The following is a 17,893-nucleotide window of genomic DNA, read 5'->3' as shown; positions in this document are numbered from 1 at the left end:
TATGCAAGCTTGAACATGCTTTATATGGTTTAAAACAGGCTCCTAGGGCATGGTTTGCCCGTCTTAGTCTATTCCTCCAAAATCTTGGTTTTAAAGGAGCTCAAACAGATTCATCTCTTTTTATTTTGAGTAAAAGAGAAATATTTCTATATGTTTTGGTATATGTGGATGACATGATCATAACAGGAAGCTCGCCTAAATATATTCATAAAATTATTTGTCAATTCAAAAGTGAGTTTTCTGGGTGAGCTTCATTTCTTTTTGGGCATAGAAGCAAAAAGAATTGACAATAAGCTAATGTTGTCTCAAAGGAAATACATATTCGAGCTTTTCAAAAGAACAAATATGCTTGGAGCTAAGGGAGTTTCAACTCCCATGGCATGCTCCCCTGCTTTATCTGCTCAAACTGGATCAAATTTTTATGATTCAACTCTTTATCGCAGCATTGTTGGCGCTCTTCAATACTCTACTATGACTCGTCCAGACATCTCTTATGCTATCAACAAGGTTTGTCAATACATGCATCATCCTACTGTTGCCCATTGGGATGCCGTAAGGAGAATCCTAAGATACTTGAAACACACTATTGATTATGGTCTTGTTATTAGACCTAGTTCAGTTCTAAATATTAATGCTTACAGTGATGCAGATTGGGCAGGATGTCTTGATGATAGACGGTCTACAGGTGGATATGCAATGTTTATTCGATCCAATCTAATTTCATGAAGTGCTAAAAAACAGTCAGTTGTCTCTCATTCTAGCAGTGAGGCTGAGTATCGATCTATTGCCAATACTACTGCTGAAATCATGTGGTTACAATTTTTATTAAAAGAACTTTGTGCTGATCAATCACAACCTCCCATATTATGGTGCGACAACATCGACGCAGCGTATCTTGCAGCTCATCCTGTGTATCATAGCCGCAGCAAACACATAGAGATTGACCTTCATTTTGTTCGAGAAAAATTGGCTAAAGGAGATTTGAAAATTCAATACATCTCTTCGAAGGATCAGGTTGCTGATATTTTAACTAAGCCACTTAGTAAGCAGCACCATTAACAGAAACACCAAAAAGGCTCTCAATGTGAATTACTTGGGAGATGAAAAGTCATCTCTCTTGAGAGATGAAAAGTCATGTCTGTTGGAGGATGAAAAGTCATGTATATTAGGAAATGAAAAGTCATGTCTGCTGGGAGATAAAAAGTCATGTCTCTTAGGAGATGAAAAGACATGTCTCTTGAGAGATGAAAAGTCATGTCTCTGGAGGGATGAAAAGTCATGTATGTTAAAAGATGAAAAGTCATGCCTCTTGGGAACTAGAGACCCCTTATGTAACTCCTCTATATAAATGAGCATCTCTATCAAAGGAAGGCAAGCAAGAAATGACAGAGCAGTGGACGTAGGCCCATTGGATGAACCACTTTAAAAATTCATGTCTCTTTAATTATTTCTTCATTTTGATTTCTTACATGTCAAATGCAAACTGCATGATTTTGCATCAATTTGCACGTGAACTCAATTAAGTCCAGTTTGAGACTGCATGTGGAGGGCCTCTCCTGTTTGCGCTCCAATCGTCAGTCACGAGTCACTAGTCCTAGAGGGTGCTCATTCCAGTATGACTCAACTCAAGCATCCTGCAAACCTTCTGTTCTCATCTGCGGATGCTCTTGATGAGCCTGCTCGTGCTGCAACTTGGTATCCTTGGAGATGCCCTTATCAAGGTAAGAGCTCGATTTGTAGTCTATAAGATGTGGGGTATAGTTTTGGTTGGCTTAATGTGAAACGAATGTGTCGTGAGGATTCGATTTTGGCCTGGGTGGTCGAGGGATCGTATATATAGACGTGGGCAAGTGCCTAGGGTCAAGGTCAAGGGCAAACTTAAACAATAAGTGGGTCCGAGTAGTGGTTAAGGCTCCAACAGCTCAAGAAATTGCTCAAAAGGCACTGAACCAGCCTGAATGAACCAGATCGACTTGAGAAACTTGTCTTGGCCCAGATAAACAAAACAACCCTGTACATGTGGTCGGTTCTAGGTCCTGAAGTGGGACTCGGGTTCCGACGCCACCTTCAGAGGGTAATGGCCCCCAAGAGACTGCTGGTGGCCCCCAAAGAACCGCTAGTAGCTTACCTGAACTGGAGGATCGTCGCCGGTAAGCCTGGGCATCGGGCCGGCCAGGGCCCGGGGCTGCCCGACATCTAAAACTAGGGCCTGGGCTCAGCCCGACTCAAAAAACTCAAGCCCGGCCCGATTACATTAAAAAAATTAATATAAAGTAATACATAAAAATAATTAATGGTAATAAAATATTATGAATATATATATATAAATTAATAAAACATTTAAAAAAACATTATTGGGCCCACCCAAGCTGGGCCGGCCCAGGTCACATTTTTCTGGGGCCGAGTCTGGCCAAGTACCGGGTACCTGGTGGCAGCCCGCCCCGGTTCCCAGGCTTAGTCATGAGGAGCCATTTCAATTGGGCGATGGCCATCAACTGCAATGGCAGCCCAAACAAAGGCTACGCTCCACCTATTTCCTTATTTCTTCTGTATCACCTGAAATAGAAATGCAGCCTTGGACAAACTAAGTGTTTTATTTCCATAGTTTACCAATCCATCACTTCATATATGTTCTTAAGGCACCTTTGGTGTTCCTTGCAAGTATTGCTCAAAACCTAACCCCCTTTTAGTGACACTTACGAACAAATGGTCAAGCACGGCTGTTAAGTAAACTTTAGAGTACTTATTACATAGCTGTGTTAGGACCATCTCAATACTTGGGGCACTGCCCTACCTCCAGTTGAATTTGTAAAGAATAACTATGCGAATAGGCCGATGGGTATGAACCCACTTCAAGGGGGTTATGGTGCAGTACATGTTGTCTTTGTTCAGCTTGCTAATGTCAAACTTTCGGCTCTTGCAATGGTTGACATAGCATACTATGTATATGAAACAGGCTTTCAAGTCAATTAGCATAAACTCAAAGAAAGTCTATGTTGCTTAATCACACGTCTTGTCAATATCGCCCTCTGAGTTTTAGGGGTGGAGATCTAGTTATGGTCTTCTTGCATTATTATTTGTTTCCATATTGTACTTGTGGCAAGTTAATTAGTACAAATTCAATGATAATGCATTCTTAGTTTGACTTGTTGAGTAATTTGCAAATGTCATTCTTATCAACATTTTTGATCTATTTGTATGCTTTATTTTGCCACAGTCAAATCTTTCCTGCTAGAAGAGAATGACACAAAGGTATATTGCCTAAAGCAGCTCTATCCTTATTAGGGATGTCAATTGATCATATTCGAATCAGATGTACTTTTTAACCAGGTCCATTTTGTCAAATATCCACATATTCGGATTTAAATTTGCATTCACATATGAGTTCATAATATGAATCCAATTCGCATCTGATTTTGACACGATCAATTTAATGCAAGAATTGTATTAGCAAATGACTTTCTTTGGGGCGTAGGGCAGGTGTGGGCTACATGTGGGCAATTACCCATACTGAGCCAAAAAAAAAAAACCTATTTTTATATTGATATTGTTTAGCAAATTTTCTCATTTACGTATCGGTGTCTTTTAAAAATTAAAAAAATTATCTCTAGCGTGCTTTAATGAGAATTTTCTGGCTCCATCCCTGGACTTTCCTTATATTATCAGCATTTTCCAATACTGACTAAAAGTTTCCAACAAGCAAAGATTCAGAGTCAACAATGCACAACTAAGAAAGTAGGAATTGGAAATAGCCCGAGTATCAGAGCCGCAAAGCAGTCATCCCAATTCTCAGAAGATTTAAAGTTGGAACCAATGTAAAATTGCCTGTGAAACCACACGCAGAAAGTTGTGCATGATCGTTCACCGGAAATTTATGTATGATCGTAAGAACCAATTTCCTAAAGACATCCAAAACAGCAATTTTTTTTAATGCCAAGTAAATATGATCGAAGGTTTTTTTACATGATCACGTGGATTGACAGGCGAGTACGTTTCTTGTGCATACAACTTATTCATGAACGTCACAATTAGTGGTTTTGATTCTGAACCAGTTTGCAAGAGAGCATGTGAGGGGCTCTTGGGCGAGAGGCATTTAAGCTCTGGCATATATTGGTATGTGATGTCATGAGCAACTGCGGCAGGTTTGTTTGTGAATACCTCACCAAATAATATTAATGACCCCACAAGAAGAAATCATAAGTTCAATATGGGCCCACTTGAAAGAGCAGGCCGTCTATAGCCTCATCGGTTAGCAATAAACGTTAACAAGCCGATGCATACTCCTTTTTTGATAAGGAAATAAAAGCTAGCGAGAAAAGACTTACTTTGAAATTATCCATTCCCTGCTCTATTAGAAACCCAAGTTTATTTTGCTTCCCTAAAGGACAGTACTTTTACTTTCTAAGTTGTTGAACATCTTTGATTTTCATTGAATTTATGAATTCCTGGTCACAATGTGACGATAACATCAACCTATCTTAGAAAACACGATATGGGTGATTGTATGGGACAAATTTTATATAATATTGGACCTCACCAACACATTCTGAATCATTTAATTTCTCCTTTTCTATCATTTGTCTTAATCTCGAGTAAGGCTGGGCATCATGCCAGCCTGGCCTGGCATAATAATAATATATATATATATATATACATATTAAATATAAATTATCGAGCTGAGTTTTGGCCAACCCGACACCCTATTTTTGGGTTGGGGCTAAAGCCTAAGTCAGACTGGGTATTGAATACCCGTTGGGTACTTGGTAGTTGGTCCGGTGCCTAAGCTTAATCAGAAATCTTGCCTTAAATTAAGAACAAAAACCACTTCAAGTGGAAAAGGGAAGGAGGTGGCCGGAGCAGGAAGAATTAGGTAGATCTGCATCATTCTATGAAATGTAAAATAAGTCACTGTCACGGTCATCATTTTCCTCATCATGCACTATCAACTTCTTCAGAATCCAACTTCAAAGTCTATCATCTCATCTGTGACATGCTACCTTCTTCATTATAGTCCCGAAGTAACCCTAAACCTTAGAATGGAGAAAGAAGTGGTTTTACTTCTTGCCGACATTCTACCTTTCTTCAATGGTGGTTTGTTGTGTGATATACATCCAAAAATGTAGCCATAAGTACAGTTCATCAACCCGCACCACCATGCACATATCATTTGGAAGATAGGACGACATGGGAGCCCTTTAAGCATACCCATGTGTCAATTTCAAGGCCCTTGATGTTCGAACTCATTCTTGTTAGGAAAGTTGGAAGACACCTTACTATCCGACTCTTAGCTTCTATACAATGTCACTTGTATTTTTATGAAGTCCGCACAAGAAAGAGAGAAGAAGGGAAAGATTTTTAGTGTGACGGTCTAACATCAGTATATTACCTCACCTCAAGATCCTAATTTTATAAACTTTTATCTGAATACATCTTCATAATTTCTGAGAATGAAAATCAGCATTGTAGAAAATCAACAGCTCATCATGAGTGGAAATATAAAGGTACAAAGAATACATGATCTTATTTGGAAAGATATATACTATGTCGGGGTGAGCAGCAGGATTAATCTCACCATCTGGGTGAGAGGAGAAGTTCCTCTCCTTCTTCTTGTCTCCAAGGTTCAAAATTGCATCAGTACTATATGATAAGATCACCACATTTTTCAACTTACATGTAGAACCCACTCTCATGAATCGAACCAAAAACATGTCGTATAACATGCCTCAAGTTCATATATATATATATATATATATATATATATATATATATATATATATATATATATATATATGCACGATGTCAAGCGTCGTTTTAGTAAGTAAATTTACAAGTTCACCCATATCCCAGTGGAACAATAATTTTGTCCTTGATTTTTAGGTAGCCAACAAGAGTGCTGATCAAATGGCACCAATGTTTTTGTTCTTTCTCTCTCTAGATCCATTGGTGCACCGTGTTGTTTTCTGCTAAAGAGGCCAAAGGCCAGGGGGAGATGAGCTGGTGGTGCCATTCTGGCATCATTTAATGTGGGGGCACTTTTCTGTTGCAGCTGAACAACATGACAGCTGCTTCTCGCGTTTCATGGGTTGTCAATGGCGACACCTGTGTTCTGCTCTTGCTTCTCGTGCTATATATTTTCCTCATCACGTAACTTTCTCTTTTGTTTGCATTATTGGAAATACACCTCCCTTTGTGGCTTTAGTTTTGATTATTTCGGATCTTAGACCTGGAGGCTGGCTTTATCTTTCGTGGAGCACAGGTAACCCTGGCAAATTAATTAACCATAGACTTGGGAATCGTAAATTTAGCTCTTCAATCTTCCTTTCGTGAATCTTAGGGGAGAAGAAGAAGAAGAAGAAGGGGAGGGGTTGTGACTAAGATGCTAAGATTACAAATTTGTTATACAAGACGAGCATCTTTTATTAGAAATCAAAGATGTGAAATCTTGAAAATTAAAATTCCGACATTTTAAGTCGCATCAAATCTTAGAACCGAGATCATTAAGCGGTTGTTTCTTAGACTCGTACAGGTAGACTAGCATATTTGATCTAAAAATGTGTTACTATCAAATGCAACAGCATGAAAGGGCATAGCCCAAATGGGTGGATTTGAAGTATGTTGGAGACACGTTTTTAGTTTGAATCGCATGGAGTTTATGCTCCCGTACTCTAACAAAGTTAGGTACTAAATGCAAGTTGAAGTATACAGAGATAAATACTAAATGCAAGTTGAAGCATATAGAGATTTCACCACTTGGTACTGACACAACTTTAAACCCTAACAAAGAAGGGAAACAAGACTTCAGCTCTGACCACCTCATTCACCCATATTATCAGAATGCAAGTGAAGGCTATGTCAGATGAAAAAAGAACCCAAATATGGGATATTGAATGCACGAAAATTTATGGCTTCAGGTTTCTTTTCTCTACAAAATTAAATGCGGTACTCATCACCTTTCTAGTTTTTTAATACATGCTTCAAAATTTTCATCGTTGCATTATTGTTTAAATCTTAAAATCTTTCTTCTTTAGGTGAGCAAGAGGAGTATTTCATTCTACCTTCCTAAAAACATGCCAAAGCTCCTGCCCAACCCCTCATTCTCTACAGTATCCTCTCAACGTATTCATTATTGTTGTTTTACATCCTAATTCACATTTTAACTATATTTAATGGGTAATGCTGAAGAGCCTTTGTTTGATACTTTGGCCGTGAAAAAGATGAGAAACACAGAGCAAATTTCCCTAATTGACCTTGCAATGTTGCTGATCATGAAATGCTTATTTCGTCAATGACCTGTTTTGTTTCTTCTTATTCCATTTTTCAACCTGCTCACTGCTCAAAATGGAATGCAGGCGGGTCAAACGGGTCGGATGCGAGATGTTAGCTAAAATCCAAAGCGGGCCCGATCAGAATTGGTCCCTTACAAACCCCACAAGCATTCGATCCATTTGCAACTCCAATTATTGGCTGCTCATCAAGTAATTTTGGATATGGAGAGAGAGAGAGAGAGAGAGAGAGAGAGAGAGAGAGAGATCACCAACATTGTCCAAAGAGAAAGTGCCAATCATTTATTTGGCGTTTAAATGACACTCTAAAACCAAGTTTTGGAAGCAAAATTAAGTTTTTAAAGTTTTTGGGTGTCATAAACATTGTATTGCAAAGAAATACTATTTTGACAAAACCTGGTTTTGTACAAAGGCGTGGAAGCTCAACCCCCTCATATTAATCATAAAAAAAAACCTATCAAGTTTTGGGTGTGTCGGTCAAGCAAATAAACCAAATTTTTAAAACTCATTAAAAAACTTAGGTTGCCTTTGGATGACACATTGAAAAGATGGATTTTTGAAAACCTGGTTTTGTGAAAACCAATTCTTTTTTAATGAGTTCTATATGTGTTTGGATAACCTGTCAAAAGCCAGTTTTCACTTTTTAAAACCCGGTCTTTGTTTGGGAAATATTATCATAAAAACCAAAGCAAGATTAACAGTCAAAACGTACAGTAAAACTCTGTTTTGAGAAAAATGGTATTAAGAAACCCAGTTTTAAGGTGGTCCTAAGTCATTTTGCTTCTCAAACTTGGTTTTGAATGTGCATCCAAACAAACACACCCTTAGTTTTCATAAAACTAACTTTTTTGCAGAACTAGTTTAGATGAGGTGTCATTCTAGCGCCACTTAAATTTTATCGAGCTCTCTAACTGAACAGCATAAAGTAGAATTCCCAATTCATAATTTTAGTATGTGAGATTCATTATGAAATCCTAAAAGATCACCATTTATTAGTAATTTTAACTTGAAAAATGAAATTAATGTGCTTAGCAGCTACCAGAAGGACATTTTTGACTTTAATAGGAACACCCACCACATACTTTTATATTAAAATTACTTAAATACTCATTGAAAGTACATAGTCATAAATGCGAGCAAATCATTAGGTGCAAGTTGCACGGAATTTGTATATTTATAAAAGCAAGTTGCATGTAAAAAAACATACCAACTGGCTAATGCTTCATCGAGTGCTTCTGTAGTGCCTCTGTAAAAAAAGAGAGAGAAAGAGAGAATGCGACCATGGAAGGCAAAGAAAACAAAAAATCAAACGGTGAATAATGATTGTCATAAATGTTACCAAACGCGATATACGCTTTGACAGGAGAACGTGTTTTTCTGGGGGAGAGATGAGGAAAGAAATCACTGAAAAGATGCTGAAGTTCCCAAATGAAGTGCTTGAGATTCTTTATTTTGGACGTGAAATCATAGATTTTGTACCATGAAACTAGGAAGACAGGACAGGATGTTCCTCTGTAAACAAGGAGCGAGAGAGAGATGAATTGGGGGGTGATTCTTGGCCGATCCGACACTCAATACGACTGGTAAAGTAAAAGCAAAGGCTGAAAACAGAGGAAGGGGGAGAGGTAAGAGGAAGGGCCCTCAAATCAGAGAGGTCAGAGATCTGCTCCCCAACAGCCTGTCCTACAGGTTTCCTTTTCTAACAACGACTGAGAGTGCTGATGGTGGTGGTCGTGAATCGGAGACGGTGGTTGGGTCGGTGGCTGGCGAGAGCGGTGGTGGTGGGAATCTCGAAAAGAGCCGGAGGGACCCCACCCCACGAGCTCCTTCTCCACTCCCTCTCTCTTTTTCTCTCTCTTCCCAAATGGCGTCGTTAGTTAGGTAGTCACTCGCAGTCCCATGTGGCCGGTTGCTTTCTCCCTCCATTACCTTTTTCTTTCCTCCCTCTCACCGCGTATTTACCTCTCGAGTTTGCTTTTTGACTGCCTGTGTTGGTTTCCGTCTCTCTCTCTCTCTCTGAATTCTACTTTCCACTTAATTTTGGCTACCGTCTGAGAGTGTTGTCTCTCTCTCTCTCTCTCTCTCTCTCTCTCTCTCTCGCTCCCTGGTTGGTTTTGGTGATCTTACTTAGCAAGACAGCTTAGAGAGATCATCATGGATCCTGCAACTCCTTTAGATCACGCCCTCTTTCAACTCACTCCAACCAGAACCAGGTATCTCTATGCACTACTTGTAATTCTTCTAGTCGACATTTCAATTTTTCCATCAATTTGTCGTAAGAGGTGTTCATGGTATTGCATATAGGTGCGATCTTGTTGTGTTTTCCTCGGATGGTGAAGAAGAGAAACTGGCTTCCGGATTGCTCGAGCCTTTTCTTTTTCACCTTAAGGCGGCCGAGGAGCAGATCTCAAAGGGTGGGTATTCAATTAAGCTTCAATTGCCCCCTGGAGAAGACGCTAATGCATCTTGGTTTACAAAGGGTACAGTCGAGAGGTATCTTCTTATCATTGGTGAGAATTTAGCAGCTGGAGGTGGTTCCTGTTTGATCTTTCGTTTCCTTTTCGTGTCTTGCAGGTTCGTTCGATTTGTTAAGACGCCGGAGATCCTTGAGAGGGTGGTGACTATTGAAAGGGAGATCTCACAAATTGAAGATTCTATTCGTTGTAATGAATTGTCCGTGGTGAGTTTCTTCCTTCCCTTGTCTTTTTGGAGTTTCATGGTTTTAGTGGTTGCATTTTCGGTGATAAAACATTGACTAAGTACAAGTTCATTCCAAATTGTAGAGTACTGAACAAATTTCGAAGCCCAGTTCAACAAGACAAACAGAAGGTATGAACATAGGATCTACGGATTAGAATTTGACCATCATAAGATGCATCACTGGCTTGTGCTGCCTAGTTGCTTCTGTGACGTGCCTCCTTATGCATATCAATTATCGAGCTAGCGTTTGGAAAATTTATTGCACCACTTTGAATGTATAATCAACACATCATGAATTCATTGTAGTGCTTGGAAATGTGAATCACTGTCGTTTAAAGTTTAAACTTAATTATGTTTTGGTATTTGAAAAGTTCTAGCCGACAGTTTGCTATGCAATTTCTGATTCTTCATGAAAAAGTTAGATTCACTTGAACTCATACACTCATATAAACAAACTGATTGCATTTTGCCAGATAATGTTAGAGGCATCGATGCAAATGCTGGAAAGTTAGCAGATTCGGTCAAGGTACCTTGGGAATTTAATTATTATATTGGTATCTCTCAGTGATTCTGTATTTTTTTTTGGGGCACTCCACATGAATTCACAATCGTTGCGTTTGATTTTGCTGGAGTGGCTTGGCAGTCAAAATCCGAATCCGATGCAGATGATTCTGGACATGGTGAAAATTCCAAGTAATGGTTCATTTTCTGCAAGATGCTGAGATAAATCATTTAATGAGACAGAACAGTTCCTTTGGGGCAATGTGCTTAAGCATATTTTTCATTTCAGGATTCAACTGCTGAGAGTGCTTGAAACAAGGAAATCTGTGCTTCGCAAAGAGCAAGGCATGTCATATGCTCAGGCTTCTGCAGCTGGTTTTGAAATTGATTACATTGACGATCTTATATCATTTTCTGAAGCCTTCGGAGCTTCTCGGTTGAGGTGTGTATATGTACTCTTGAAATTTCTACAGTACATCTAGACATTGATGTAGATTTACCCCTGTCACTAGGAACTTCTTGTGTGCGTGATAAGTTGCAGGTTCATGTTAAGACCCTAGGACTCTCTTAGTATGTGTAACTTAGTAGGACACTTGGAACATTTAAGCAATGTGGAAATGATCTGCCAGCACCCATCCCCACCCCCAAAAGACCCTGAATCTCAAAAAAAGAGAAATACTTGTTATAATTTTTAAAAAAAATTAGTTTGGCCGGTTGGCCCCTATAAAGAGTTTGAAAAATATTACAGGACCCGAAAAAGTAAAAAATTTTGTAAAAGGTACAAAACCCACCCCCACCCCCCCCCCCCCTCCCCCAACCCAAAAAAAAGGGGGGACCCCCACTTCCCCCACCAAAAAAGTTCTTGGCTCCATCCCTGGAAATAATATGGGTCGTTCCCAACAAATTTCTTTGAATTAGGCAATTGATACTTTGTTCAGATATATTTGTAAAGTCCATTCACAATTCAAGTAGTCGACAAAAATCCTTTCCAATTTCTGATGGAAAAGTATTGCTTCATGCATTTTTTTTGTTATTTTTGTTATCAACGGCTTTCATGAGCATGACGATCAAGTATAATCACTTCTTTCCATATAGGGATGCTTGCAAAAATTTCAAGGAACTATGCAAGAGAAAGCATGATGCAGGCCTCTGGCTGGATGAGCTAGCAACAGTAACCACCAGCTCACAGTCAGATTTATCTTGCATGGGAGTACCTGCAATCTTGTTACAAAATGGGATGCCAACAGTTCTTGTGGCTGATGCATCTCAGAAGAAATCTGAATCCGATGGGTCTGCTGCTTCAATGGTCAGCACCACAAATGGGAACCATGAAACTTCCAATTTTGGCCAAGGTATTTGTGGATTCTCTAATCAATTCGCCCTTAAGTTCCAATATGGATGTTTAACTAAATATTTACTGACTTTATCAGATTCTCTGCCTTTTCAGATAATATGCCTCAGAGGTCCACACAAGATCAACCTCCGGTTACGGGTTCAAATCCACAGCCACAGTTTTTATATAATGTTCAGAGTTCTGGCGTTCCTTCACCATTTCCTTTTCCTGGTTACATCATGCCTGGTGTGCAGATGATGCCTCCATATTATCCAGGCTATTCTGGAACCGCACAACACCAATATGAAAATCCCGTCTCTGGTCTCTTTCCAGAACAAGATTATGGTAAACATCATTCTCCATACAGCATGAAACGAAAAACAGTTAATAGGAAAGGTCATAGATCCTCTGCATCGAATCTTGGAAGTGCAGATGAATATTCTGACCAAGATTATTCCAGTTCTGGTGATGAAGCTGATGCTTCTTTGCACCACGAAACTGTTTCTAAGTCCTCATCAGCAGGAAAAGTAGGAAACAGGAAAACTGGGAAGAAGTCCTCTAGAGTAGTTGTTATTCGGAATATCAACTATGTAACATCAAGGAAGAGGGAAGAATCCAAGGATGGGACGGAGAATAACTGCTCATCTGAGGATGACTTCATTGATGGTGATTATCTTGAACAGAATGTGGAGGATGCAGTTGAATCATTGAAGAGGCATCATAAAGTGGTCCATCACAGTCACAAAAAGGAAGGCGATAAAAATTCTTCTCATGATGCAAAAAGTTCAGATGATTCTGTTAATATTACGGAGAATGCCACAATTAGAAAATCTAATGGAGAAAACCATGATCGAACCTGGGATGCTTTTCAGAATCTTCTGTTGAAGGACGACCATGATGAATCATCAAGCATCAAAATTGTGGACCATGACCCCAGCGGATACTCGACTATTCCAAATAAGCAAGCTAGTGATGCAGGGGATGAACACTTAATGGTAAAAAAAGTAGATGCCATAGAAACCCCAGGCAGTGCTACTTTTCAGTCTGAAACAAATGGAGGGGCCAAGAGATTGGTTACAGATGACTCATTTATCATGGCTGAAAGGGATGTCAACAACATTGCCATTGCTCCAAATGGAAGCCTTGAAAGTGAAGCTCACTTTAAAGCTGTGAAATTGAAGAAGTCTGGCGATGACGAGGTGATGCTTTCATGGCAGACACAATCTAACAATGGACAAGTTACTATTTTGGATTATTCTCAGGAACTGCCTATGGTAAATTACCACAGTCAAACAGAGCAGTTCATGACTATGCCGGAGAGATTTATAGGAAACAAGGAAGACTCCTCTAGTTATGCTTCAGCATTAGTTGAGAATCAGCTGCAAGCAGGAAAATCTGAAGAAAAGAAATTGATAGATGATTCCTATGTTGTTGTCTCAACTAAAACAACAGAACCTGATGTTCAGTGGAAAACTGATATATATGTGGATGAGGCTATCTCATTTGAAACTCATCCTTCGGAACATGATCTGGGAAGTGCTGGAATCTCCAACAAGTATGAGCCCGATGATCTTTTCATGATAGTGCACCGAGAAAATGAAGCAGAATTACACAGGGAGTCTTGGACTCCTGAGATTGATTATAATGCGCGGACACCAGGATCTGGTGCTGACATGACCCCCTCCTCCCCAAAAGCAAATGGTCCAGCAGTTGCTAATGTGTCACCTAGTCCTAATGGTGAAAAATGCAAGAAAGAAACAGAAACAAGAGGTGCAAGTAAAGATACAAGGTCTACAGCAACACGAGGTTATCCTCGTAATAGCAGGCCTGAGATTGGCACGAGGAAGACAAAACCATTGAACAGAGATGCAATTCAAAAGGCCAAAAAAGATAAGGTATGTAGTACTTCTGTTTAAATTATTGTCACAAAAAACACGTTTTTTTTTTTAAAAAAAGGTGTTTAAAATGCAAAAAATAAATCAGCTGAAAAAAGGCAAAAAATTCTATTTTTTTAAATGCGAAAATGAAAAAAAACGCATTTTTTTAGCTTTGTTTTCACGTTTTTATCTCTTTTTTTCATTTTAGGCTTTTTTTCATGTTTTTCAATGTCAAACTGCTTGTTTCCATCTTTTTTTTTGTTGCTTATGTACTTTTTTTTTATGTTGTCTTTTTAGTTTTTAGTACTTTCTCTTATTTTATTTTTTTCCTAATTTTCAAGATTTTTTTAAGCTTCTTAAAAGTTTACCATATTTTTCCCATTTTTTCAAGCTTGCTGGACTAAACCCAAGAAAAACTTCCCCGTTTAAAACGCAAAAACAATATTTGCAACCATGCTTTAAATCAAATGGAGGCCAAAACTTTGTTTAGGTTAACTTGTCTTATTGTTCATTCAAAATCAATAAATTTCATGTCTCTTGTATTCCTCGAAGTCATATGTGTTTATAAATCAAATGTTCACAGGAAGAAGAGGATAGAAAGAGGGTTGAACAATTATTGATTCAACGACAGCAAAGAATATCTCAAAGAAGTGGTACTAGCTCAAATAAAGTGACCAAGTCAAACCAGAGCAACACAAATAAATCTCCGAAAACAACTCTTGGAGGTAGAGGAATAGAAGCAGTTTAATTTTCATAAATCATTTTCATAAATCGAACTCTGACAATCTGATCATGACCTATCTTATTTCAGAGGAAAGGAACAATAAAGTGCTTGCAAATTCAGCAAGTACAACATCATCTGGAAAGGCTGTTAGGAAAGGATATGGAGTACCAGTGAAAGTGTGACAACTAAGAGTATCAGGTAAGATGCTACATTTCAGTATTATTAAATGATTCTTGTGGTGTCAAGCAGATATCATGCAAACCAGGATCATGTCTAGTGCTTTAAGTGTGCCTTAATTGTAAATGGCACTTTGGCTCCTAAGCCTCCTATTAGTTTTGCAAAGGCTTTATTTGAGTCCTGATATGCTGTCAGAGATATCTACAGTTTTTTTATGGGACACACATTGGTAAAAGAGGTTTATTAACTACCAGCTTCTTTACGGTTAATGATCTCATCTTAAGGTTCGTTGGTCATCATTCAGCACTCTTTGATGCTGACCTCTTTAGCTTAAGAGATTATTGAGATAATTAAGTTATTCATTTATCACGTGTGGAATTTATGTAGATTTCTCATGGAAAATGCATTGACTGAAGTCTTGAAGTTTGAAAATATGCATCGATTGAACTTTCTTCATTTTGGTTATTCTTTTGATGGTTTTGATAGATTTATTGGAGCATCCAGCTAACATACTTCTGATGCTATAGACACAAGACTGGTATTTAGTAAAAGGATAAGTTAGATTTTAGAGTAGATGAATGACTGTGATGAACAGGACCTGTTTTGGTGCCATAATAAAGAAGCTATGGCATCTCTTGATGCGGCATTGGATTCACGAGATTTTTTTTCTGTACTAGAATAAGTATATCGAGTTATATGTCTGATAGACACTGTTGAGGACCTGAAGTATTTACATTCCTTGGTACATATGAAGAGGTCCACATGTGCAAAGACATGTATTTTGCATGCATTAGGGGCTGGCGATATTCTTGAATTGAATGTAAATGATAAGACTTGCTGTCTTGTTCTTTCTTTTGAATATAAATATTTACCAAGGTGTGGGAGTGAGTGAGTATCACAGAGAGAGGGAGAGAGGACGAGATTGTTTCTATGTAATCATGGCCTAAAACATTCTTGTAGTTGCTTTGTAGGTTTTTCCAGCTTTGTTTCATGCATAGGATCTGTCATTGCTATCTGAAAATTTCAAGATGAATTGATCAATAATGATTTATGTCGTTTCCTCTTGAAGGCAGTCTATTTCAAATGGCCAATTCACAGAGCAACCCATTGCTATTGATGCAGTCCAAGCTGGGTCAAGTACATGTGATCAACGTGTGGTAGATGAAGATGATTGTTGGTATTCAACATACAAAAGAATGTTTTTTTGTCAATAGACGAGAATAAGGGGCATCAGAACTGAGGCTACCAAACTCTGGAAAGTGTTGTTTGTGCTAAGCTTGAAGCTTGCTAAAATTCTATGGTACAGTGCAAATAATTTTTTTTTCTTTCTTCATTGTGTTTTCATATGACATTGTATAATTTTACTTTTAAGGGAGGATTCAGTGTCACAGGTAAATCAATAAATATTTCTTAATCACAATATTTTGGCAGACAAAGTGGAATCTTACTGAATCGAGATTTCAGCATACAGTTCACTTACCAGTATGAAGCGTATTGCTGAAAGTTTCTCTCTTTACCTCTTCTTTCTGATGAAACTCCCATCTTAACCGAGCAAGAATAGCACATGGTTTTCACTCAAGACGATGGTATTTGTGTGTGTGTGTGAGTATATATATATATATATATATATATATATATATAATCGAGCGAGAGAGGGAGAGAGAGAGAGAGAGAATGTCATGATGATCGTTTACAATTTAATTGTTCTGAAGCTTTTTGCAGTGCTCGAATTGGTCAAATCCAAAGCTTGACACGAGGAAAATTCTACAACAGCCGTAAAATCAGCTGTATTTATCTGCCTATCGTGCCCGTCAACCCCTAAATCACTGTAATGACGACCCCCATTTAGGTGAATGGAAGGATCAGAACTTTCCTCGGAAATTAACTGACTCATTCATAAACTTAAATTGCTCACATCACCATCCGTTTTAGTTTGATAAAGCTTATAATGTGGACTCATCATTTAGTAGAATCTGTGTTGGGACTTGCGAAGAAAGCTAAGTCGCATAACAGCAATTCGATGGCTTCTGAAAGAAAACTTATTTGTTCCTCATAAAGGCTCTCCCTGATTGGGTGAGCAGAGGTCAAGAGCAGAGTCGAAGTTCCCACCTAACCCTTTGTCTCCCTAAATACAAGGCCTGTTTTGATGTCGTGAAGTGTCACCCCTGCCACACTTCAATTGGTGCGTCGGTTGCCCCTCCAGTTTACATAGAGTTGACGCCCCAAGAATTTAAAACAGAATATAGCCATCTACCAGTCCATACCCCATCAGTTGCATCAACCCCTCAAGACAAAGCTCTGCCTACCTGTCTATACCTGAGTGGCCGTAAAAACTCCAAATCAAAGGAAGCCTAGCGTTCAAAACTGAGGATCCTTGCCAAAAGATCAAGGAAGCTCAATAGACCTTCTCATCCCTGGGGAAAGAAGTGGGTATCTGCATTTTATTCGTCCAGTTGGGACAGTTGTAAAGCTAATCATCTATGAGACTGTACCGGCCGGAATCACACATGTTAATGTCTTGAAAAGTTTCTAGTTAGAAATTTGAATGGCCACCATTTCATTCTCACTTTCTTCCATGGCTGAGGAATCTGATAGTCGTCTTTTTATTGATGATCATGTCACCAAAAGCTGCGGGCAGAGCAGTTTCTGCGTTTTTGGCCAGAAGGTTACTCCTCCGGTGGCGACTCAAGCCCTCCAAGAATGGAATGGCCACGCCTTGAACAGATTTATCATCTGTTGGTGGATGTTGGTTGCTTGCTTGCTTTTCAAATAAATTCACTTTTTGAAGAAGATGGAACGCAGGGAATCATATCCTTTTCCAAACTCTCTCATGCATCCTGCCGTCGTTGCCCATTGCCTGTGTCTTCAATTGATTTGGAATTTTGATTCAAGAATGAAAATTCCAGAATCATAAATCCCGCTCAAACAGGAATAAAATCAAAACTCCAGGTTTCAGTTTCCCGATTCCGGAAGCAAAATACATCGTTTGTTTAATAATTCTAATTTTTTAAAAAATGAGCATTGTGATTCTAAAATTCTAATGACTATGGATATACCAAACGCCCCAGAAATTTATAATGCTATTCAAAAATCTTTTACATCAACTTGTTCTTGTTTAGATGGGCACCTCCCTCTCGTGGCCATATCAAACCTATGTCACATGTGTGCTTCTAAAGAACTGCTGTATCTACATCAACTCTAGTCAAGTGCTGGTGCTGGTGTGGCTTCGATGTGGCAGGTCTCTTATAGTCAGCCAAACTAGGCTACAACAAACCATTTTAGGTGTCAACTAGCCCTA

General features: G+C 38.8%; 1 protein-coding gene across 3 annotated transcripts; it reads left to right on the top strand.

Moving 5' to 3' along the window:
* The first annotated feature begins 8,608 nt into the window (after positions 1-8,608).
* On the top strand, positions 8,609-16,015 carry LOC116264137 (COP1-interacting protein 7-like). 3 transcript variants are annotated; one of them, XM_050080517.1, is made up of 12 exons: positions 8,609-9,496; positions 9,588-9,776; positions 9,858-9,963; positions 10,067-10,112; positions 10,457-10,509; positions 10,627-10,676; positions 10,774-10,926; positions 11,580-11,836; positions 11,932-13,712; positions 14,278-14,419; positions 14,506-14,616; positions 15,718-16,015. In XM_050080517.1, the coding sequence occupies exons 1-11, from the start codon at positions 9,438-9,440 to the stop codon at positions 14,598-14,600; spliced, it is 2,931 nt and encodes a 976-aa protein (XP_049936474.1). In that variant the 5' UTR covers positions 8,609-9,437; the 3' UTR covers positions 14,601-14,616; positions 15,718-16,015. The 3 variants fall into 3 exon arrangements, with proteins under 3 accessions (XP_049936474.1, XP_031500022.1, XP_031500021.1); XM_031644162.2 differs by having other exon boundaries at positions 15,669-16,015; XM_031644161.2 differs by having other exon boundaries at positions 8,611-9,496; positions 15,665-16,015.
* Positions 16,016-17,893: the final 1,878 nt, after the last annotated feature.

Source organism: Nymphaea colorata, chromosome 11, assembly GCF_008831285.2.
Source record: "Nymphaea colorata isolate Beijing-Zhang1983 chromosome 11, ASM883128v2, whole genome shotgun sequence".
NCBI lineage: Eukaryota > Viridiplantae > Streptophyta > Magnoliopsida > Nymphaeales > Nymphaeaceae > Nymphaea > Nymphaea colorata.
This window is presented reverse-complemented; position numbering and strand designations above follow the sequence as displayed.